Genomic DNA, 25,749 nt, shown 5'->3' on the forward strand with positions numbered 1-25,749 from the left:
GCAGGTGGCTGTAAGGCACCTTGAGCATCATGGCCCAAGTCTGTGTGAAACCAGGGGGACCCTGGAGAAGATGCTCAGCCATGGGGGTGTGTGTTCTGGGTTTAGCCCAGCAGTGCCTGTTTGACTGTACAAGGGTAAAGTAGTTGAGCTTGAGGCTGTGTTCTCGTGTGGTTCAGGCTGTGAAATCTCCATTGCTGGTGCCTCTGTCATTCCTAATGTCTGGCACTGTTTATTAGATTTAGATATGCAGACTGTTGCATTTTGGTAGGGTTTGTGTACTGTTGTATCAAAGCAAAATGAAGCCTTTAGGAACTCTGTCTAAAAAATCCTAATGTATTTCTTCTTCAGAACTGGAAGGGTGAGCTTGTTCTGTACTTTTAAATACCACTCTCCTCTGTTATTTTATTGCCTGCCAGAGTCTGCAGCAGTTAAATTTAAGTCAACAATTTATATTATGGCATATATCTGTTGGTAGAGTAAAAAGTCTGTATTGTAAATTTGGTCTGCAGTTCTGCTTTAATGCCAAAGTATAATGATATACATATATGTGTAAATACATAAATTCTTCAATTACTTTGATGTCTACAGATCTTGTAAAAAAAACAAGGAAAAGTATGGAGACAAAGATGGGAAGTATTTTAACTGCCTCAAGTCTGCAGTGGGCCAAAGACATTTAGCTTTTAGACTCTTACTGGGGTGCTTGGGTTTGTGTTCAGTGATTTTCTTCAAAACCTTCACAGCCTTTAGTTACATTTTGGCAGCATATTTTAACATACTATGTTCCAGTATGAATGAATTTATTTTGTTACACTAATGTGTGTATTTATTTCCTGGTCCCAGGATTGCTATTTCGGTCACCTTCCAGTTTCCCCTTTCCCTTCATAGCCCTTTCAGTGTGATTGCTTCTACAGCCCTATATTAATACTGATCTACTACACCTGAAACAGAGCTTTCTTGTACAGTAATTTATTAATTGTTTCTCCAGGGTGGATTAAATCTACTGCATTGCTTTTCTCTGGGAAAAAGTAATTTACCTTAGCCATAAAAAGTGGTGTTTTCATGACACAAGCCTCCTTCCATCTTGGGCTTTTTATTCAGCTTTTCCATTTCTTGCAAGCCTATGTGCACAAGCTAATGGCTTGTATTTTCCTGGCTGCTTCACTTGCCTTTTTCAATTCCAGTTTACAGGTTTGTCACAGCAGCTTATGTGAAATGACTGGCAGTTTCCTTTGTCCCCTGCCTCGAGTCTTCTGCAGTAGGGATTGTCTGTTCTTCTTTGGAAATGTGACTCTCTTTTGCCCAAAAGACACCCTCCGGAGAGGAGATGCAAAAGGGGCTGTCTGTATTCTCCTGCCCACTCTGACATTTAGTACTTATTTTGTCATCTTCTGGCAAAGCCACCTGAGCCAGCGTGGGGGGAGAGGAGCACTTCCAGAGACTTCACTGGCTTTTCTTAAGGTGTATCTTCAGGTAGGATCCTGAGCTGGGGTGAATGGGCAGTTGAAGGTCCTTACCTCCTGTTGTAGAACAAAAGATACCAATATGGCCAACTTTATTGTAAATTATTTATTTAGGGGTGACTAAAATGAGGTGAATGGACCTTACTCATTCTGTGGGGCGCTCAAAAAATCATAATTTTTTTATTAATTTAGAAAGATTAATTAAGAATTTTATTAATTCAGAAAGTTTTTAATGAAAAAGTATTTTCACTAGTTGTTCAGCACTGTCAGAATAAGATCTAAAGAGAATAGTTGCTGTTCAAGTCTGTTTAGTGTTCAGTGATGGTTACTCTTGCTTATGAAACCCAAAGACTGCTGAAGAAGAGGACTGACTCCTGTCACTTCAACATACATAAAAAAAAGAAAATCCCCAAAACATTTGAAGAAGGAGAGAGGTCTGAGCATGCAAGCTTACGGGATTGGTGAACTTGTGAAACAGGTGCACAACGCAGACAAGGAACATTTTATAAGCAACTACTCAGGAGAATTATTGTAAGAGCTAAAAGGAAAAAAAAATGGGCCAAGAAAAATACTGAGGGTATTTGCATGGCTTAGTCTAAAATATGCCTTTTGAGTTTCAGATATTGTAAGATAATAACTTAAGAAGTAGCCTTTGATTCTTGTGGTTTTTACTGTGTTACAGAGTCAATAACCTCCATTTGGTAGAGTCTGCAGTGAGGCTTTTTTTTTTGTAGGGCTCTGTTTGGATCCTTCTGTGAAATTCTCTTAAAAATGCTGGCTTTAGAAACTGGATTTTGCTTCTGATGTAAGAATGTTCTGAAAAATAGGGGGAAAGACCAGCTTTTTTTGGGTTCCAGGTAATCAAAAAATGACCCTGAACACTGAAATTCCTTTTTGCCAATCATTTCTTCCTTTCCTCTAGCTCAGAAATATCTTTGCTTTCACTGTTAATGACAGTGTAAAGCCCATGTTGATTATAGGCACTGTGTGGGCATTAAGGTGCCTTTAACTACACATCTGCTTCTTTAAAATGCTGTTGCACTTAGTGATCATTTAAAGCCCTGAGATGAAACTGCTCTCCAGTGCACTGCTCTCCCAGGCCTTGCTCAGTGCCAGCTTCAGAGTGCCCAGCACAGATGCACTGTTCAGGGCAGTCCTTGAACACACACTCAGAGTCTCCAAGAACTTTCCTCCTCCAGAGAAATCTTAGTAAGAGCAGCCTTGAAAATGCAGCATTGTTGTGAAATAAATACGTGTTTCTGAAGGTAATAACTTTGGTTTTGCAGTGTTCCTTTGAGTTCTGATGCTTTTTTGGTGGTTTGGTCATTTTCCTGGATTAGGATTATAAATACCTTTCTGCTGCCTGCCATGGATTTGGCACACATGGTCTTGCTCCATCTAAGTTGCGTGGGGAGTGGGAGGGAGGTGGGGGAAGGGTCTCTTGGTTTGAGTGACATTGCTGGAAGAACTGGGGAAGTGAGGATGTTGTGTGAATTCTAAATCTTGCTCCCATGGTAATGAATTTGCCATCACTTTGGTGAAACCTGGCTTACCTGCAGTCTGATTTTGAAGCAGAGGACACTTGGGGAAGCCTTCCTTAAAGTCAAAATGCCACTGAACACCAGTGTAGTCTTTGCTTCTGCAGTTTCCAAAGGGCCCTACAGGGAAAGTGAGGATAGCAGTATTCTAATGGGCAGTAATGACTTTTTTTTTCTCTCTCCAGTGTTTTGTGGGCTGGGGTTTTTGTTGGGTTTTTTTTCAAGTACAATTGCCATTCTGTAGTCATTGTGTGTGACATTTTGTGATAAAACTTCCCTCACTTGGAGCTACATTAAGAAGTGACTTGTGACTTTACAATGTCTGTATAACTTTAATATATCTCTCTCTTTTAGATCTTAAGAACCACTAGACTGGTCTGGTTCAGTAGAGTCCCTTCATTAATGACAGCCCTTCCCATGGCTGATAACAAGAGCAGGGGACTCTGCTGTTCCTTTACTGCGTTTTTTTAACTGAAGCAAGCTCTTGAATGTGCACAAGGTTATCTTTATGCCCATATCAAAACCATCCCTTTCATTTCAGATGTGACTTTCTTGCACAAGCTCTTAACTGCCTTGACGTCTTAATGGTCATAGGACATGTTAAGGACATTTCATTCGCTTCCAGCTCTGTAACCTTTCCAGTTATTTGGAATGTGTTTTCCAGAGCCTCTGGGACACACTTTTATCTCATTACTGTTATCATAATGTTTATCTTACAGTCTTGCTCCTGCAAACCCTGATGCTGTTGTTACTTTGAATTTTTGGCGAGTTGCAAGCATGCTGTGTCTGTTGCACTTGTCCATGGTTAACTTGCTGTGTCTCAGGCACTAGTTGATTATTTATGTCCTTTGCCAGTCCATGTCCAAAGAATCCTTTCATCCTGTTGTCTTTTAGAACAGTGTAATATGTTCTTTCTTGCAGAAGCAGAAGTTTTTGTCTATTTTACAAGTTTTTTGCAGTAGGAACATTTTAGTTCTTGATGAGCAGCATTGGCTTCATCTGGTGTGTCCTGGGGCCAGCTGGTCAGATCTACCTGCTGGGTTATCCCAGTACATACTAGAGTCTTTGGAATTTTTTGGAATTTACCACTCTTCTGACCATTTCCCTTTGTAACATTTACATGTCAGAGCATGATTTGCCTCCTAAGCAGCATTGTGAACTGAGCAGCTGAGTTTCATAGATCATCAGTGCTTAAGAGTTCATTTTCTATTTCATAGTATCTATGAGGACTGTTTTGGTTTAAATTGTGAATATAGATCCAGTCTCAGTAAGGATTTCCTCAGATCTCAAAAACTGCAGTATCTTTTTGTTCTTCAACTAGCTCATTCTTAAGTTCTTCATAGAGATAATTTCCTAACCAGAATTTACAAAAAGCACCTTTCACAGTTTTCACTTTTGCATGTAATACGTTATGTTTTATGGTAAAAGTCATAATTTTGGGACATGCCCTATCATAATCAAAATTAAGTGATTGCCCCGCCTTCCTCCAATAATACTTTCAACTACATACATCTAACTCTGTTTAAGATATTTTTAGTGATTCCTTTCTGGCAGCATGCCCTCAGCTCTTCGTGCTTCCTTCCTTAGAAACCATGAACTTTCAGATCTGGAAATGGTGCAGTAGCTCTTGATGGGGGGAGCATATGCATAATTCAGTAGTATTTTTATATGCCTGTGTATGTATGTTTAGATTATAAATCTGTTAACATAGTAAAATTGATTCTTGCTGAAATCATAAACAATAAGCTTGTCTTCATTTTGTTCACCTTGTCTCTGTCACCACCGTCCATTGCACTGTTTGCAGAAGTGGCATTGAATTCATTACATATCACTTTCTGGGGACCATATTCTGTTTTCTACCAGAATCCTCCTGCTGGGCAAGATCATCTCTGAAGCTGGGTTGCATCTTGCTGCGGGCTTTGTTTCGTGTCACAGTTGATGAGAACACCGGACCACCTCCTCAGTTTACCCAGTGATACTAAACAGCTGCAGCTATTTGCAATGATGCAGTAGGCAGCAGACAAAGTGTAAGGAATGCATCCATCAGAACTGAAACATTTCTCATGGCGTTTCATGCCGGAATGTACAACTGTCTGTCCTTCACACACCTTTTTGATTGTTGTCAGGCATTAAAAATTCAAGGGCAGACAGCCTTCGGTCAGCAGATGGGAAGGTCTGTATCTTGGTATTGTGCAGATAAGTTGTTGCAGAATTCCTCACCCTTCCCAAGCACTATAAAACAGCAGCCATGCTTTGCTCATGGAATACTGGGCCTTGGCAGCCAGGTTAGGCAGTAAACTGTTGATGGCCCTCCTAACCAACAGGAACGTTTAGGGAAAAACCCATAGATGTTTCAACAGCGTGTTTAGTTGACGAGTTTGTTGGGTTTTTTTCTTAGCGTTCAGTTTTATAATTTCTTTCCTGACTTGAAGCTTCAAGTAGCAGTTCCTGTACCAGAATGTTAGTGTTTTCCCAGAAACCTTATTTTTGGTGTTAAGGGAGGTTTAAAATAATTGCCTGATACTGATTCCTTGGTCTGAAGCCAGAAGTGTTTAGTGAGCAGTTATGATATCAGCATACTGTTGGTTTTGATATGCTTATTTTTTAGGAAGGAGAGGCTAGATTTCAGGAAATACTGTGAAGCAGATCTCTGAGGAAGCATTCATGGTAAAATAAACAATATTTAATGACAGTATGCCAAACATCAAAGTTGATACATGGATTATAATAGGAGTGCCAGAATAAGATGGGAAAGATCTAAGAATGTGACCCTTGGTAAGAGGATGGTACTCACTGTACACTTTGCAAAGCAGGCCTTGTCAAACTCAGACTGTTGGGTGTCACATTCATATTTTCTGAAAAATCCCTTTGCCCAGGATTTTTCTCCTGGGAAGTTGAGAAGTCTCAGAGAAAAAGGAAAACAATCCTTATCTCATTTGCTTCTCCTGTGTTTTGCTCCTTTGGAATGTAGTTGGAGATTGTTTATCCAACAGGTGATTGTTTCATTGGTTTCTGCTGTAAATTATTTTGACTCATTGGCCAATCAGGGCCAAGCTGTGTCGAGGCTCTGGAGAGAGTCACGAGTTTTCATTATTATCTTTTTAGCCTTCTGTCTGTATCCTTTCTGTATTCTTCGGTATAGTTTAGTGTTCTTCAATATAATACAGTATCATGAAATAATAAATCAGCTTTCTGAGAACATGGAGTCAGATTCATCATTCCTTCCTTTGTCTGGGGGTCCAGGACAATAGCTGGGGAAAAGCTTTCTGGAGAACAGAGGATGCTGAGGATGAGCTGGGCCTTAGTGCAGGTGACTTGTGAGAAACAGGAGAGACTGAGAATTGAATGTGGGGAGGTGGTAGCCAAGGGACAATGGATATAGGCCTGCAGCTTCCCCAGAGAGTTGCAGTGACTCTGGTGCCACTCACTCTTGGTAGAGACAGGTGGCACAGCTAAGGGCAGTGGCCACAAGCTGCAGCAGAGAAAATCAGGGAGGGCACAGGCAGAGCAGGGGATTTATTCACTGTAGTGCAGCACTAGAACAAAGGTGCAGTAACATTTCTGTCTTTAACGGTTTTCACCACTTAGCTGGACAAAACTGTGACTGACCTGATGTGTTGGTCTTATGTCTAAGGAGGTGATACACATAATCCTTTTAAAATTATGTATGTAGGATTTTTTCCTTGTGTTAGATGCCAGCTGCTTTCACTTAAGAGCCATCTTTTCAGGGTAATTAAATGTTTTAGCATGGACATTGATACCCTGCTGTAGTAATCTCAAATTCTTAAAGAGTTCTTTCTCTGCTTAGTGACTTGCTTGTTACTAGAAATACATACTGTTACTATTAAGAAGGATTTTGGGTGTAAAAATGCTTGCATATACTTCATTCAAAATCTGCACATTTCTCCAGAATGTTAATACAGACCTCTTACATGAAGTATGGTGTATTAAATGGTGGTCAAGCATAGAAACATGGCAAATGGATGCAGTCCATCTGTGTGGTTTAGTCTGATATGTTTCCAAAGAGGCAAAGAAGCATTTAGAACCTGTAGGTGCTCTGTTTTTCAAAGTGTTTGTTTACTCTTCAGTGTGCTCTTTCCAAACAGTGGCAATTACTTTCTTTTCCTGAGAACTAGTAGTAAAATTTTCAGCAGTGCTCCAGATTCCTTTCCAGTAACAACATAGTCCTCTTGTGTTTATTTAATTTCTCCAATTGTCTTGTTTATTCTTTATTATTTTATTCTATGGTAAGTAAGAACCTGTACCTAAAAACACATTTAGAGTTTGCATCTTAATAGTATTAGAAGCAATGCTAGTATTATTCAGTATAGTTTTGTTCAGTTTTTAACCATTGTTTGTGAGCTGATAACTGGCTTTCTTGAATCTTCAGTAGTCTGCTGTTCTGTATCTTGGAGGAAAATCATTATGTCTGCATTGTAGGTTGGGAGGAGGCTTTCTTGTAGTCCGTCTTTGTAAACTCTAAACCCCAAGTAAAGAACAAAAACACCTTGGGAACCTTTTCAGCCTTTCCATAGTCTCTCCACAGAATTGGATGCAGCAGGAAATGTAATTGGCAGTCCCTGTGTCAGCAGTCCCCTGCAGTTGGAGTTCTCCCTCAGTGTCCATGCAAAACAGTCAGTACCTGTTCCAAGTGATACTCCAGCTGTTCCTGTGCTTTCTTGTACACAGCTTTCTTTAGCTGGAGAACTTTCCCTGATGACAGTAGCATTAGCACTAATGGCCATAAATGTTGCTAATTTATTTAAACACTAGTTGATGGAGAGATTTCCAGGAAATACTGGAGAAGGTACTTTCTAATGTTATTGGTAAGCAGTTGGGTAAGATGGGATTTCTTTGCAGGGCAGAAAGTGTAATACAGGATGCAGTTATGGTTGGCATACTGAATGCCAACAGCCCCTTCAGGTTCCTGCTTTGAACCTGAAGGTTCAAAGGTTTAGAGAGTGCCTTGTCAGCTTGGCCACAAACCAGCTACCCACTGGTATTTCCCCTTCTGCAACTAGCAGGTTTATTGCTCTCCAACGATTATATGCTGCAATTGAACATTCTCATATCACTCTTGATTTTAATCCATTTTGGTATACCGTGTTCTAATACTGAGGCTTACACAGTAGCTTCAGCAATTAGAACCTAATTCCAAATCCGCTGCAGCGATTGCCGCTGGCTCCTCTGGTTGTGGTGCAGCCCTTGGTTCCTGTTCCTTCTGACTGGTGCCAGTGTTTGTGATCCCACTGAACAGTGCCACTGCTCTGAGGGGCTGCAGCAAAGGCAGGAAGCACACTCAGAGTTAGTCTGTCTCGAGTCACTGCTTTCTGAATCATTCTGAGCCCAGCTCTGAATATTAAATTTAGAGACGGTATTTTTCTGGCACCATTCAGAAAAATATCTTTTCTGTGGTAGACAGCATTTATAGGTATTTCACTTTAATTAAGTGTTTTGGCTACCAAGATGTATTTTTCTTGTGCTTACTTTTAAAATGTCAGCAGTCTTCCATGAAAAATAATTCTTCTTGATGAAATTATTTCAGTTATTCCAAGTTACTGTTGTAGTAGACATAGAACTAAAATGTAGTAACCCTTTTCCCAATACATTTTGTCCAAGAAGATTTTGTCTTGTATGTTTTTGTTGTTTGCTAACATATGTCAAAAACACAGTATCTCACTCTGCCTAAAAAGCTGTATTGATTTTCTGATGTTTCCCAGTGGGATATGCAATTTTTTTTTTTTTGTCTTTGGGCCAAAAAAAGCTTGGAATCTTGTGCAGTTTTATTCTTTGTGGCTAATTCAATTAATTTCAGGTTTTCTAGATTGATGCTACACCCACCGGGAACCAGATTTCTAAAAAGACAATATTTCTAGTTATCTACCAAAATAGCTGGCTGCGTTTCAAAATGAAATGTTTAAATTGTTGTCTGCTGTTACTGTTTTGGAGACCAACTCATTGTCAGCATAGTTATATTTGGGAAAATATGGCTCAGTTACACGTTCTGAGCTTCTGAAATGACACCAGTGTCTCCTGAAATAAGTTGCTGTAGTACATGAAGAGCAGCTGGTACCAAGCAGGTGTAAGTCTGCCGTGCCCCCTCAGTCAGGTAAGGAGTGACTGGGGATTGCAGAGAAGTTTGTGTGTTGGTAATGCCATGCTCAGTTGTTTCTTCTCACTTCTCTCCTTTATAGGGTGACTGTAAGGTTTTTGTGAATGACCCCATTCTCTACCTTTGGTTTGTAGCACGATACATCTACAATGCAACCAAAGAAGGTTTACAGAGAGGGGTTCAGGGTGGTTGTAATTTTATTTTTTATGAAACTCTCAGGACTTTTCTTACACACTTAAATTGCTAAAAAGCTGCTCTCTGTTCAGATAGTCTCTCTTACGTAGAATGAAGTCACTTGCTCCCCACAAGGACTTACATTTCCTCTTAATTTCCTTTTTATGGCATTTTCTGTGTCCTGCTCAGTCAATTTGGAAAATCCCAATTTGGGAGTATTTGGTCAGCAGCCTGTAGAAATTGCCTGATACGTTAATTGCCTCTTTGCTCTTGCTGGCTGCACTTTGGCTGTGTTTGGGGATTTTTTTTAGGTACAGACTTAGGGTATTTATTAGTCTGAGCTTCTGTGTAACTATATGCCATTCCATGTGGTGCAGATTCCTCTAAGTGAAACTCAGAGACTGCACTTGAAGGAAGGAAGGGCATGTTCTGGGCTGTGAACTGAATTGAGGAGTAGTTCTTGTTTCCACAGCTTGTGGATGCCATGCTGTAGCAGGGGACTGATGAAACAAGACAGGCCCACATGGTCCACACTGTCTGCTAAGGAATGAGAAATAAATTCTGCAATTCCTCTCATCTGTCCTAGGGGGAAATGTCATTCTCATCTGGGATCTCATGGTCAGTCTGTCCTTGAACATGGCAGCAAAATGTATTAGGTAGAGGGCTTCAAAAAAAGGAGGATTATGTAAATTATGGAAATTATCTCTCTGCTCTTTTGGATGCTGTGACCTGTCTCTAATGAGTTCCTTATACAGGGAAACTCATGTGCTCCATCCAAAGCATGCCCACAAAGAAACCCTTTGAAGATTGCTGAGAGGGATCCCACTGAAGCCTCGAGCTGTGATGTTCAGATGCAGGGCACTGCTTTAATTCCCAAGTGCTCCATGCCTTTGCAGGCTGTGGTCCAGGGATTTCTAAGTCCCAAGCAATCCCCTGTGCCTGTCTGTTGCAGAGAGCAGGGACTGATGTGTACATCTGAACTGTCCTGGTGCAAAGCAAAACAACTCTGTGTTCCAGGTAGGAACTGAATCAGTGTCTTGGGTGTGTTTAGGGGAGGAATAAATTAGGGCCATTTCAAAATTAAAAGCAGCAATTTACTGGATTGTTACTCATTAATTACACACACTGCCAATAATTAGGTCTCACTTGCTATCAACATTTTCTCACATTCAGGACAGTTAACTCCTAAAAATCTTCCCCTTGTTAGCTGTGAAGATCTACTACCACAAAACTGCTGTTGTGTTCAGCATAGTTTCTGTATAAATATGTCTGTAAACATATGCATAAAAAATATTCATGATGTCCTTTTGTATATAGCTAGGTAATGATATCCTTACAGATACATGTATGTACGTGCTCAGCTGTGTGCTTGTGGGTCTGCCAGCAGTCTGCCAGCTTTGCAAGCTGCAAAGTGCACAGCTGCAGCTGGCACAGGTCTGAGTTACAGAAGCAGATACTGATTACAGCTTGCTTTTGTTAGGAAACTTTTTATGTGCATCAGACCTCTGCCTGGGCTACTTCATGTTGTATTACACTGTTACTACGCAGAAACTTTGGCATGAAATACCAGATTCCATTAGGATAATTTATAGATCTTTACGCTCTAAATAGTCAAGGAGGGGATAGTGGGGGATTCTGAGGTCATGCCTCTCATACACTGGCCTAGGATTGAAACTACCAGAGGAATGAATATCAGTTCTTTCAGGTGTTGGAAGTTCCACAAATAGTTAATATCTTTTCCTGCATAAAACCTGTAAGCTTCCTACCAAATAAAATGAATGCTAATATAAGAGGTATATCAAATACCTATAGTCACAAAGCTCTTCTGCTTCATTCATATTCATATATATGTAGATATATGTAAATGTATCTCTTAGAAAGCCATTGGATATAGTGGCATAGTAAAAAGTTACCAATTTAACATGGTATCACAGAAATAGAGGCTTCAATTAAGGGTCTGTACCATAGTGAAATTAGCTTCAGAAGCAGCTTCATCTTCATGTTAGGATTGCATTATGTGGATTTTTAAGAGTCACAAATGGTTGGAGTTTCAAAACCTGCTTGTGTTATTTAGCTCAACTTTTTGCAGTGAGTGCACAGTACTCTTCTTTTTGCACTAATTCCATTATTATTTCAATGTATTTTGAACACCTCTAATGAAGCTATCTCCATCAGTCGCTGAATTGCATGTTGGGTGCTGTGACTCAGGCTGCTGCCAGTAGATCCCTTTCATTTCACATGGTATCCCTTAGCCAGTACAGTTGTCTCAGCTTAGATGGGTTTTATTTTTTAATTCTTTATATACCCTTCTGGATTGCAGTGGCATAGGAGACGACATAAGCAGTAAAATTGGCTTACTGGAATAGGCAGTGTTCTTACCATCTGAAATTCCTAGTTACCTTTCAAGAAGAAATTTACAAATGCTTATTTTTTAATCACAGGAAGTGCAAACTATTATTTGATCCCAAAGAGTGTAATTACATAAAGAAGTACTGAATAAAGGCTGTGTCGCTGTTAACTAGATTTCTTACCTTTCTCTAGTATTACCTTGCATTTAACAGGTGGCTGTGTTTTTAATCTTTACAGCCATACTTTTCTTTACTTCCTCTGAATTTTTGCAACTGGAAAGCTGCTTAAATCCTCTGTAAGCAACCTGTACACGCCCATCACACTGACTTTCATGCTAGGTGATCAGGTTATGGGGGAATAATGAAGTACTTGGGGTACACGGCTCTTGTGTCAAGTCACCTCTGATGCTGCCACCACCTGTGCCCTGGCAGAGGGCTGGCTTGCACACACCTCTTTCAGCTTGCCTGCCTGCACATCTGCTTTATTTCAGTGCTCTGCTATCATACTAGTTTCATATTAAATTCATCCAGCAGCTTTTTAGGCCTTACTTGACTGTACTTCAGGTAGGTTTTTGCAAGTTTCCCTCCTCTCAGAGTCCTAATTCATGACTAGTAACTTACCCTGATTTCCTTACCTTCAGAAGGAGAACCATTTTTTCACTCCAGCTTGCCCAAATTTATTTTTTTAAATGATCTTTTTTTAATGGCTTTTGTTTGGGCACAGAAGATGTCTGCAGGTGGCTGAACCCCCAAGAGAGCAGTCTCCTATGTTGAAAGGCCACTGGAGTTAAGCCAAAGTTGTGGCTGGGTTGCAGTGTGTGTAGCTGGGCTCTGAAGCTGTGCCACAGAGAGCTTCAGTTGCTGCCTGTGCTCTCACTTCCATTTCAAAGCTGCCTTTGAAGGAGCAGTTCTGCAGTCTTTGTTCCAGTGGGAGCTCTCCAGCCTTTTCCCACTCTGCTGGCACCACTGCCTGAGTTGCTCCGAGTCTTTGTACATACGGATAAACTCTGAAGGGAAACTTCGGTTATTTACCACAAATGCTTTTTCTTGAGATAAATTGTGGGTTTGCTAGTTTCTTCCCTTTTTCCCCTGATTTTGAATTAAAAAATAGAAGTAAATTTTTTTCTGGTCATTTTTAAGAGGTGGTGACTGTTGGTGTCTGGTCAGGTGTGTTTGTTTTGTTAAGGCACTCTTTAGGTGAGTGTTGGACACGTGTGGACAGTTTGGCTTTGCAGCCTGTTGGTTTTTCACTGTAAGCTGCTTTGGTGGTGGCTGGTAATCACTTAACACAGCTGAATTAAAAGGTACCAGCACAGTGCTCTCAGCTGTTGGCAGTGGCCTTCTGCAAAGCTGAATATCTGTTTTCCTGATCATTTTACTGTTAAATATAACAGGCACTGAGTTGCTAATGGAAATAAAGGGGTTACTGAAGTTTAGTTTTCTGTGTGAAGAGCTGGGCCCTGACAGCTATTAAACTACAGACTGGTTCATTAGGTGGTTTTGATTGAAGATTACAAAATCAAGCAAAAACATTAGAGGACTAAGAAGACACGCTTACAAGGAAAGATGAAATGTATTATTTAAAAAAAAACCAGAGGAATTAGGAAACACTTGATGAATTTTAAAGCAAATTACGTTAATTTCAGTAATGTGTTTTTGATAGTGTGAAATCTTTAATTGCTTTCGGGACTTTGAACATTATGCTTATGAACATATTGGTATTTTCCAAACAACCTCCTTTCTGCACCTTCCCCCTCAGGGAAGGCAGAATTACAGATGCCCATATTGAAATTTGCTTTTAATTTTTGTTGCAGGAGGAACAAAATGGAACACAAAGAAAGCAGAAATAAAACGTACAAATAAAACAAACAAATCCCCATAAAAATTTAGTACTTCTCAGCTGTCTAACACTTGATATTTTTAATTTTACTTGTTTGATTTTTCTTTTGAAAGACTGAAAAAACGAATAATTTCCACCTGTTCTCAGTTGCATCCACTTCTCTACTATAGGCTGGCTAGAAAAATAAAGCCAAGAATAGGAAAATGCACATTATTGGTGTAATTCAATCCACCTAATGCAGTATTTCAGAGAGTTGCCTATTTGAGGTCTATGAAGTATTCTGGATGTCCATTTGCTTTTTTTTTTTTTTTTTTTGCCATTGGGGGGGAGCTCAAAACTGAAATAAATCCCAGTAGTCTTGGATTTGAGGGAGTTAGCCTATCACTTACAGGGAAAATGACCAGGAAATAAGGCCTGTTTGATAGCCCAAGTGTATTTTCACACTTCATTAGCACATTGGTGTGTACATGTTTTAGAACTGCAGTCTTGTGTTTTAATTGTCTGTGTAAAAGTACTGTTGCTGCAAAGCCCCATCTGAAATGCTGCTAGAGGAGGGCCCTGAGGTGGTGGTTCTGTAGTCAAGTGCAGCCTGGGTTGCTCCACTTGGAATTATTTTGATAGTCTACCGGCCAAAGTCTTTGTTTAACAAAAAAGAAAACCATTACAAAATGATGAAAAGTTCTCACTCAGTGGTGGTACTTTGTTTTTTTTTTTATTAAGCAATAAATAGGCACTTGTTCTCCTTAATTATTTTATGTGGTTGCAAATGAAAAATGTACCTTGTATTTTTTCTGTACTATTATAAATCTTTCCACTGACCTTTTTAAAGGTGATACAATTCCAGTGATATTCTGAAGAGGGTAGCACTTATTTTAAATACCTTGTTTTTCAAATTAAGTGGCAACCAGTTGTTAGCTCAAAGACAGTGAAGTTACTGTAATTGGAGAATTAATTTAACTGTCTCCAAGGGCTATGTGGGTCTCCTAATCAAAGTTAGGGAGGAAGGCATTATTGGGGCACCTTTCCTACTTTATACTTTCCTACTTAATACTTTCCTAAAGTATTAAGTTGCCAGGTTTTCTAATTCAGAAATCTGGTTGTCTTCAGCTGAAGCTTTGTCTGCCTACAGATTTATTATATACTTCAAGATTTGCCTGGAATGTTCCACATTAATTGTATTAGTAGTAGTAGTAGTGCTTTCATGTGTTAGGAATTTGGGAATTGCACAGTGTGGAATTGTGGAGTAGAGGGTGGAACACAAACAATATTAGTGTTTGGAAGCAACACATTGCCAGAGAGAGCTTTAGTACCATGAGGTTTGTTATTCATATTGAATATTACACAAGTTGAGTTTTATCCTTTTGCATTTGTTTCTTCTATGTCCTCAGACTCCAAGTGACAGGAAATTAATTGGTCTGGGCTTTTTTGAGGTCCTTCTGTGTGTGTGATTGATTTTCCATCTGCATTCCTTCCATATTCTGTGCTAGGCTTCCTTTACTTCAGATTGGTGTGAGAGAGATACAGTGCTGCCAGGTCACTGTGCAGAGTAGGGCCCTGGGGCATCAGAAGAAAATGCCCAGGCCATTCTGAGTAAAGCACAGGTTAAAATCAAACTGACTCAAAATGCACAGTTTGTTTGATTCAATCAAACAAGATACATTGCCCTGGTAAATTTGGGTTACAGTTGTGGGACCTCCTCATTTGGAGAATAAGCATCAATCTTCTGCTGGTTACATCTCCATTCAGACTGAAAGCAGATTGGGAAATAGTAGAAGTCTGTTCAGCAGTGGTTCCAAGTTTAAACCAGGTTGTTCATCCTGATTATTTGGGTAAAATAGCTATTGAAATGACCAACAAATTTTCACATCTGCTTCCCCACCTCACCTTTTAAAATTTCTTTCTTCTTTGTAGTACTGTACAACCACCCACAGCTTATGTGCTTACTGTGGGCATTTTATTATAAGTGTGATAAAAACTAAAAATGTATTCTTACTTAAAAGTAATTGCACTATTACTGTAATGCTTTTCAGAAAATAAAGTTTTTATCAATGTCAGGCATTTTGCCAAAAAGAAAAAAAAAAAGTGTTCTTTTCTGCTCACTGAATTTTGTTTTATTTTTCTTTTTAACAGTGATTCCAGAGTTTATTAGTCAAGTAAATATTGCATTGGAGAGCTTAGGCAAGAACACAATGCATCTGTTTGATGACAACCAGTTTGTTGACATTTCCAAGAAGGTGTATGATACGATTCACAACATCAGGTGCTCTGTCATGATGATTCGGGTAAGTTTGGAGTTTGTTCTTTTCATACTGATGCCTGAGATGAGTCAGGATGTCAGGGCATTTTTGGGAGCATTCAGAACTTTGTGTGTGATAAATGTCCCCAAGCTCATATCCAGGTTGAACTGGCCTGGGAAATTTGGGTTACAGTGAAATGTGTGATTGTAAGTCCAGAAGTCTAGAACTGCATTGAGTACCACATCAGAATGTTGCACAAAAATGTCTTTACTTCTTTAAAAATATGTAGTTTTGTTTGGTTGGTAAAGACCTTCATTCACTTTATTAATTACTAACTTGCAGCTACAAAACCAAATCTTGTAGTAGTTCTTCAGCTTTAACCTGTGGGATGTAGGAGAGAGAGTATTTCCAGGTAATTCTGGTGTTCCCATATCAACTTCTTTCAGCCTTGCACTAGAAGACTCAGCCTGATTTCTTTGTGCTACACAATTACAATCACTGCACTTAAGCTTGTGGTTTTCCTTAGGTTCAGAAACTGAATCAGAGCAGCTTGTTTTAAAATTCAAGCCAGAATTTTGTCAGATGCAGACTTTCCCCTAAATATCTTCATAAAGAATGGTAAACAACTGAGCTGCAGTGTCTGTATGTTCAGCAATTTCATTTTAAAATAAGATTAAGCATTAATAACAATATAGATAGATTTTTCAAACAAAGTTTGTCTTCTGCACTGACTTTGCAGTTGAGAACATAGTAAGAAGCAGATTCCTTTTCTTGTGAATAAAACCCATCACAGCCCAGCCTGACCTGCAGGTCATGGGAGGTGGGTGTGCTGCTCTACTCCATTTCGGTGAGACCTCTCCTGCAGAGCTCCTCCAGCTCTGGGCTCCCAGCACAGGAAGGACAGGGAATGTTGGAGTGGGTCCAGAGGAGGCACAGAAGTGATGGGAGGGATGGAGCACCTCTCCCACGAGGAACAGCTGGGGCTGTTTGGGCTGGAGAAGTCTCTGTGGAGGCCGTACTGCAGCCCTTGGGTACTTACAGGGGCTTATAAATAAGACGAGAACAGACTTTCTAGTAGGACCTGTTGTGATAGGGCAAGGGGTAATGATTTTAAATGAAAGAGGAGAGATTTAGCTGATAAAAGGAAGAAACTCACTGCATTGTGAGTGCCAGTGAAACACTGGCACAGGTTGCCCAGTGAGGCAGTAGAGGCCCATCCCTGGAAGCATTCCAGGCTGGGCTGCAGGGGGCTCTGAGCAAACTGACCTGCTCATTGCAGGGGTGTTGGACTAGGTGGCCTTTAAAGGTCCCTTCCAACCAAAGCCATTCTAAGGTGAGGAACACTAGTCTTAACATGTTGTAGTGTGTAAGGTAAAGTAGGAATTCAAACGTGCAAAACGATTACAATGCATCATCCTTACTGCAGTTGTGAGTTAGGAAGCTCTTTGTATACTAGAGACAGACCCTGAAACATCCAGTGTGTGTCCCGTAGCAGTAAGAGTTTGTGAGCTGCATGGAGGTCCAAACCAAACAAACCAAATTGTGGGTGATGCTTCATTAGTTCTTCAGATCAGTTCCTGTGTCAGTGAGCACAGGCTAAAAACTTTGCATTAGGACTTCTCATTTTTTTCTAGATAAGCTTCATTTAATGCCTGTGCTTCTCATCCCTCTCTCAGTGACTCAGAGGCTCTTGGATCTTCTAAGATTACAAATTTGTTTCTGTTTCCCAGTGAGATAAGAGTCTTCTTTATGTCCAGTCATCTTAGGCTTGAATTCCATGATCATGACTGTGTATTTCCTTCTGGAGTTTTGCCTTGCAGGGGAATTGAGAAGTGCACTGAGGAGTGTAACATGGCTTCAGTCAGTTTCTCTGAGGAGGCAGACACTGTATTTCCTTCGAGTGCTCTGTAGGGGTGTGTGTATGTGGACAGTCACTCAGAAAGGTAATATGAGGGGAAAAGCCTCAGATGTGAAGAGGCTGCAACAGGGCCGAGGCCCAGGACGTGCCCAGTGTGCTGTGCACCCATGACATCGTGAGCACTGCCCAGTACCCGAGGGGACAGTAGTCACAGAATGGATTCTGTCAGGGCCATCTTCCACTGCGGCTTTGCAAGTCCTGATGAGAGCTCAGGAGAGTTAAAAATTGTTAGAAAGGACGTGAGCTTTCTCCTTAATGAATACCATTGTTCAGCTACAGCCATGGGAATGTTTTTTGAGGTTTGGTGAAATGTTAGTCAGCTACTCCAGCATCCATTAGAGATAGAGACTGCCAGCACAGAGAGTGCTGAGAAAAGCCTGGCGTTCATTCTCTGAGTCAGGATGTGTTTGCATTCCTAGTTAGACACGTTCCAGACAATGCCAGTTCCCTGGAAGAAGCTTTAGTAGATCTGGTGGTTACTCAGACGTGCCCTGTTAGCGTAGCAGCCAAAATGAGGAAATGAAATGTTGTGTGGCCAGCGTGCTGCTGGTGCCAGAGAACGGCACCTCGCTGCTTACAGGGAATTGATTGCCAGGCTGAATCGGGGCGAGAACTCGGTGATCAAAAATAATTGGGAAATGTAAATGGATGAGGCTACTCATTCACAAGGGGTGATTTTTCAACATGGCAGCAAAAGCAGAAATTCTCCAGATCAGTTTCTCAGGAAGCATTTCAAACATATAATTACACAGAAAGAATGTTTTTAAAAATAGAGTTCTTAACTGTAAAATGCTGCCCAATGCTATTGTTAATTGAAATTACCAGCTATGCATTTCAATGTCCAAGCTTAACTAAAGACATGTAAAACATTCATTGCAGTCCTGCAAGGTATGAGGCAACACTTGAGAGCAGCTACGTAGTGTGTTGTACTGCTGAGCTGTAATAGAAATGCCTCTGGAGCATCAGGGTGCTGCTCCCCTTAAGATGCTTTTCATTGTTCACTTGCAAGAAGTGCTTGATGCAGTGGCAGCTGTCGATGTGAAATAACTAGGTGGTTGATCCAGGGTGTATGCACAGTTCTCAGTCATTTTTTTGCTCTAAGGATCTCATTTTTGTTGTGTTTTAGAGATTTTTGTGGGCTTGATCTTGCACAGGAGCATTTGTACATTATCTGGATAACATTTTAATCAGGATATTTATGTTACAGAAATAGATTAGATTCAATAGTACAATTAAAGGCAATTCTGCTATGTGAAATATGTAGAAAAGTAAAAGGAAACAGGTTAGTGGGTTTTGAGACAATACACATTAAATGCTGCAGAATGTTAAGATTAATGGTAGAACTTTTAGAAAAACTTCTGTATGAAGGTGGTTTTAGTTGAAAAATAAGAGACAGCTGGATTGAAATAACAGCTACCAATATGCCATTAGGGTATAAACTCAGTGGAAAGGAATGACTTCAAAAGAATAATAACTGATGGTAACTAGAGCACTAATAGTCATCCTAACAATTATACCAAGAACAGCGGAAACAAAGTCACAAATTCAAAATTTCACAGAAGTCTTTGTTCTTCTTGGAGGAAAAACAAGTGAGCAGCTGTTCAGGTTTTACAGAGACAAAGAAGAAGGCAAAGGGTTCATATCCTCTATGCAAGATGCTTTTACTATTCTTATGTTCATGGAAGCAGTGACTGAGGAACCCAAGTTCTCTAATTTTGTGAGAAGTGGAGAGTGTGTATTGAAATTGCTGTTCTTAGCACATTAAAGCATTTATTAAAAATCCTTTCTGCTGAATAGGTATTCTCTGTGCTGTTTCTCTCAGAATTCTGGCATGGCTCCCTCAAGAGTTTATGGTGTTAGGCTTTTTGAGTTTGTTTTGCATGCTGTTCCTTGATTTCCCTACACCATGATGTATGGGATATCCATCCCCCAGCTCCCCTGAAGACTGAAGCAAAGCATTCGTTTTTCTTTTCTGTCTTACCTAGATACTTTTATTTCAACTGGATCCTCCCTGCCCCTCCAATCATTTCCTAATATTCCTGTTTCTTTAGCCAACAGTCTTTTAATGTGTGTTTTAATTTCCTTTGGAAAATCAAACTCAGTTTAGGTACACATTCAAGAGTCTACAGCATGAATGCTTTTTCATATGTTTTGACTTTGTCAGAATACCCTTGGATGAGTTCAGTTTTTAACTTCTTTTGTTAGTTGCAAATCTGGCATGGTTTTTCATTCTGTTTTAAAGAAATGTGAGAATTCATCCTTAACAGAACTTGAGTTTTTCAGTACACTCGATTTCTCTCAGTAAGAGACATCACAGCAGAATTCATTATCTTACACCCAGCAGAGTTACAGGAATTTTTAGAGCATGGACCTCCAGGACAGGAAGGTAGCAAGTGGTGAAAACCTTTCAGCCAGTTAGTGAGTGTCTAGTTTATTTTCTACCATGGCTTTTACTAATGACAGAATTATCCTGCACCTGCAGGGTTTTATGCCTGTTTTTACTTTTGTAGTCCAAGTGGGTTAGATCCTGTCCAGTTTAGGCAATAATAGGCATGAATTGTCTATGTTCTTTACAGTATACCTGGGAAGCCTTCTCATAATGTACAAATACTTGCTATAATCAGTATTATCATCATAGAGTCAGTCATTATTATTGTGACTCTGCCTTGCAGATGTCTTACCAAAATGCTCTGTGCTGAACAGTTTTGGGACACACTCAGCATACATTTCAGTTTAACATGCAGACATTTTCAAAAATGCTAATCTACATTTCATACCAGGGGAGTTTGTCTTCCTAAGTAAACAAAGCAAATCCCTCTTTTCTGGCAAACAGATATACATATCGATTTGTTTCTGTTTCATGTTTATGTACAATGTAACAAACTCTCAATGATCTCAGTTTCATTAGTTTAGAGCCTTTAAATCTTCAGCAAATCAGATGACTTCAGGTTCTCATAGTGCTAGTGTTGCTGACTTTGTTGCTTTACAGAGTAAAAAGCTGCTCAGTAGTGTTATCTGTTAATAATACCCACCTCTTGTTTTTTCCTTGAAAGTTGCATGCATTTGTCTTAACATGTGGGCAGGATGTTACCCTAAGAAATAGCTTTAGGTTGGAGTTGCCCCAGTTGCCCCAGTTGTAACAAGCCCCTGTTCTTAAAAGCTGAGGTGTTTCCACAAGGGAAAAACAATTGTTAGTAAAAATAAAGATTGTTTATTGATTTTAAAAACAGATAGTGTATTCACATCTCAGGTAGAGGGGAGAGAGACAGAAGAGGAAAAAAGCACATGCTTTGGCCTTCTCATCTCAGATACAGGAATGGAAGTCAGGGCACAGATAAAATATTATTTCACTCAGGGTTGGGTGGCTCTCCCTCCTCCCCATTCTTCAGGTCCCCTTTGCTTAAACAAAGTAGAAGTACAGTCCATCCACAGGGTAGTTGGGAAATGGTGGATTTTTTTTTTTTGGTTGTTGTTAACAAAAGACAAGAGAAATTACCTGCTTTTGTGTGCTTCTGCATTTCTGCACTTTGAGATTAAAAGGTCTTAACTTCTTGGTTCTTTGTACATCTTTCTGACTGCTGCCTCATTCCCATGCTCCAGTCATTTGCTCAGGCTTTGCAGGGAGATTGCTGATTTTAGATTCTGGGTTCTTTTTTACATACCAAATGAACAGTGACTAGAAAAATAAGTGTCCCCTTTATCTTCCTATGTGCATTCCAAAATGGTCCTTTCACATCCACGTGTTCTGTTATTTCTGTACAGAGAAATCATCCAGTGGTAGAGGAATGCCAAAAGCAGCTGCCCTCCTTCTGAGGAACAGTATGTAGAACTCCTGTGCTGTTTTATGGATGTGCTGGAGGAGCAGACTCCCTCCAGTTGCAGCTATAATAAGCTTGTGAGAAAGCACTTGCTGTTGTCAGGCTAGTGTTGTGTACAGGTGTGGTGGGGAAGATTTTTTCCTCTCCAAAGCAGCAGCTCACATGCACACCCCTGGTGACTCACAGAGGAATAAATGGGAGTGGGTATTTGGAGCAGTACCAGGAACTCCCTGCTTGGGCAGTGCCATGTTCAAACCTGTCATTTCTGTATGTTAACACATACTAGCTTTTCCCCCATTGCTTTAAATTTTTTTAATACTACTTGGTTTTTAATTTTTCAAAATATTATGGTTAATGGAGCCTTCTTTTTAAGGCAGAAATACTGCAGTATCTTTTGAACCCTTACTTTTCACTGTCACATATTTCACTTGTCTCACCCTCTTCTCAGTGAGGAGAAGGAGAGAAGTGTGCACAGAGGGCTCACTCAGGGAAAGGACCTCAGGAGATCAGCTGGACCTGCTGGTGGAAGCACAGTGTTATCCAGGGCTCCTTTCAAGACATGCCTTCACTGTTTGCTTTTTAATTTTATCTATTAGAATTACAACAGTAATGGGGAATTGATGGGTCAAATAAAGCAATAGTGTGTTAAACTTAGGTAGAAAAGGAAGCTGCTTGCTACACTTCATGGTGCTGCTAGTCTGTAATACTTTTCTGTTGGCTGTGGTTATGCCTCATTGTTTACATTCAGCACAGGAATGTATGGCCCATCTTTTTCAGTTAAAAATGAAATTTTCTTTAGCCTGACTTAGGTTTCCAGTTTAGGTGTCAGCTAATGGAAAGGATGTTGTGTTGTGTTTTGTTTAAGAAAAGAAAGAAAAAAATAAAAACATTATGGGTACACACAGGCAGAAATAAGAAATTATTTCAGAAATGCTGATACAGATACAGTGGTGGTAGTGTCCACTGCATACTGCATCCATTGTAAGATCCATGTGAGTTATCCATCCTGGAAAATCTCTGTTGTCTTCTGCCCAGACTACACAGCTGTAGGCATCATGCAGGGCTGTGAAATAAGAGCTCCTCAGCAGCAAATTGCTTCATGGCTTTCCATGGAATTCTCCTAGTGCTGGGATTACTGGGTCACATGCAGGAGTCAATGTGCTTATGGATGGCATAAACAGTTTTGACTTACATACTACTTTAAGTGTCAGTTCTTCCCAGTCTAGGGATTAAATTACATTGCAAGTGTCACACATGATTATGCTTTTAATTGTTCACAGAATTACCCTTCTCATTCAGAAAGACAGAAGCTTCCAGAATTATTTGATAGCTCTGGTTTAGTGGCTCATTGGAAACTTAAGCACATAACAGTATTTTTTTCTGGAACATTAAAATCTTTGCTGAGGTTTTTTTTTTTCCTTAGAGCAAGAAAAAGTGATATGTGTTCCTTCCTTGCCATTTCGTCCTTACTATCTAATATAAATTCTATTCCCAGAGAGATGGAATGAATATTATGCTGTTAAAAGGGAAGGACTGAATTGCTGGAACCAAAACTGGGAAGCACAGTAAAAGTGTTACAAATAATAGATACTCTATTAAAATATGCCTCCTACCACATGGCTCACTGGAGAGGGAGCAAGGCAAGCCTGGGAATGGAGGCTGCAGCTCTCAGAGCACAGAGTGCTCAGGCTGTAGCTGTGGTGCTGCAGCCAGCACTGTCAGTGCTGGTGCAGTTCTGCCTCAGAGATCTTCCTTGCTCAGGCTGGGCCTGCCTGTGTTTCCCTTCACTGCTGGTCACAGTGATCTGTAAGGTCCATGGCTTAGTTGAAATTTCTCAGTTGCCATTATCACTGTGGGACCTTTTCTCTGGTAGGATGGATCTTCTTAGTGTGGTGCAGAAAAGCAACGAGGTACATCACAGATGTGTTCAGACTGTCACTGGGCTTCAAAACTTAATGAGAATGATATGTGTTAGGTTGTGATCTGAGTTCTGCAGGCACAAGAGTAGGGTAGCAGTGCTGGGGTCTGTGTCATTCTGTGCTTTGATGCTGCTGTAGCAGTGTCTGATCTGGTCCTCTTGTCGTGCACGTCCCTGCTGATAAAGGAGTGTGATAGTGGACAAGGTTTGGGATTAATTGGTTCTTTATTGCTTCTCTGAGTTCTTTTGGTTTCTGTTCTTAGAATTCCTTAGCATTCCATGAGCATATTTGAGGTCAGGCTCTGCTTTTAATGACAGCTTCCTCCCATTTTTTGAAATTACCATTGCTTGCCAACTTGAATTGCACCAGGTTGTTTTCTTGAAATTGTGCTCAGGGTTGGAATGCAGTTGATGAAGGGAGGTAGACATGAGGAGACATAGTGATAACAGGGAAACTGACTCACAAAAAAAGAAACTTGGAAAAAAATTCTTCAGAGAATTGAAAAAAAAAAAAAATCCTCCACTGAGCCTGGCAAGTTGAATATGGTATCTGTGAGTCCTGTTTATCTGAAAAGATTCTGTAGAGGTTTACAAAACTGATGCTGCCTAATTTCCTGAGAAACCCTGGCACTTACAGCCTATTCTTAAAATAGAGACAGAGGAGTCCCTTCATTATATTATCAACAAAATCAGTGTATATGAGTACTGAAGGGAAGTGTGTTGCAGCAGAGGAGTGCTGTCTGCATAGAATTGTAGAAAATAGAAGAAAACCTGATTATTGAACAAGTTGAACATAATTCTTTTGGAAAGCAGAAGCCTTCCTTCCTGCTGAAGATGGTCCAGCATGAAATAGCACATGAGAAATGATCACATGGGCCAGTGTGATTGGGCCTTTGAAATCTGCAATCTGCTACAGTGTTAAATCCACCCACAGCAGGAGTCACAATTCCATGTCAGGATACAGCAGTATGTCCACGCCAGGGATAAAGAGCTGCTGGAAAGCATCCAGAGCGAGGGTGGCAGTCCGGGGGTGCACACAGGTACAGCTGTGTGTACCTGAGAATGGCTTTGTCACCTGGCACGTGCCTCAGGCAGCCCCTGCCCCCCGAGCAGCTGTGGGGGCCATCCCAGCAGCCTGGTCCCTCGCTGCCATTCTGGGTTTGCTCTGCTGGGTCATGGCCAGCCCACGTGGGGGGCATCCTGTCCTCATTGTTGTACAGACACTGAAGCTCACTGCTGACTGTGTAGTCTTGCAGAGCAGGCACAGGCTTGGCCACAGTGATTGGTGTCAGAGCTCTCTGGGGGGCTGGCATCCATATTTCTTCTGCCTATGTATATTGTATTAATCACACCTCTGCCTGCCTTTTGCCTACTTTGTGATCAGTGTGTGGTTTGTGCATGGAGGAAATCAGATCAGCAGATGTCAGCTGTGTGTGTGTTTGCTGCTGATGTCTTCTCAGAGTGGGGACTGGACCCTTCTGCTCTAGTGAGAATCCAGTCTGGCATCCCACCTGAGCAGGGCATGCCATGGCTGGGAGCTTGGCTGGCCCCACAGAGAGGCCGTGTAAGATACACCCTGGAATGCTGTGGGTTTGAGAAAGCTGCATTCCAAATGCATAAAGAAACAAGCATGAGACTTAATTAACATTCAACAAATGAAGAACAGGCATGAATAATTGTTTGATGTTTTAGTGATGGAATGGTAAATGCAGCAAACAAAGGCAAAGCCATTGAAGTGCCTGGGTTATGTGCTTAAAGTGATGTGAGGTCACACCAGTGTCCTGGATGCATGGGGGTGTGGAGCTCAGTCTGGTTGCTCAGAGGGCAACCAAAAAAAAAAATCTGCTTGTCACCTTGGTAAATGGAGCCAGAAGCAGAACTTACCCAGATTTTAAGCACAGCAATGTCAGTGGAAATTGTGAATTAATTTACCAATGCTGGGGTTTGCAGTTTATCACTTCTTGCTGAAATAGTCCCCAAGAGAGGTGAAGCCTGAAATCGTGTATGCCTAAACTTAGGCTTTTCTTGGTGGTTCCATTCCGTTAATACAGCCTTAAACCTTGCATCTTCCAGCTTCCTCCATCTTGGACTGGGCTGCTTGATTTGCTCATCCAGTTTATAGGAAACTCACAGGTCAGAAATCAGGTGACTCACCCTGGTTGTCCTCTAACTGCAGAAGGGGAGTTGTTTTTTCCTGAATGAAAAAATCATCCTGTCTGATAGCGTTGCTGCTGTATTGTTGTTCTTGTTTCCATGTTTGGGTTATTAAGTGGCATATTAAATTGCACCATGCATTTGTAGAACATACTGAATTTATAACTCACAGGACTGTTTCCTCCCTCTAAAATTCTCTGATTTCTCACCTGGTAGAGTAAAACTAAGATAA

General features: G+C 40.6%; 1 protein-coding gene across 3 annotated transcripts in view; it reads left to right on the plus strand.

The window, feature by feature from the left end:
- CTNNA3 (catenin alpha 3) overlaps window positions 1-25,749 on the plus strand; it is a 414,675-nt gene that overhangs the window by 318,505 nt on the left and 70,421 nt on the right. For all 3 annotated transcript variants that reach the window (XM_041490074.1, XM_041490075.1, XM_041490073.1), the window contains exon 13: window positions 15,603-15,754. In XM_041490074.1, coding sequence (XP_041346008.1) covers window positions 15,603-15,754 — 152 coding nt within the window. The remainder of the gene's footprint in view (window positions 1-15,602; window positions 15,755-25,749) is intronic.

The sequence above is a fragment of the Pyrgilauda ruficollis genome, unplaced genomic scaffold (genome assembly GCF_017590135.1).
Source record: "Pyrgilauda ruficollis isolate IOZ18807 unplaced genomic scaffold, ASM1759013v1 scaffold98, whole genome shotgun sequence".
Classification (NCBI taxonomy): Eukaryota; Metazoa; Chordata; class Aves; order Passeriformes; family Passeridae; genus Pyrgilauda; species Pyrgilauda ruficollis.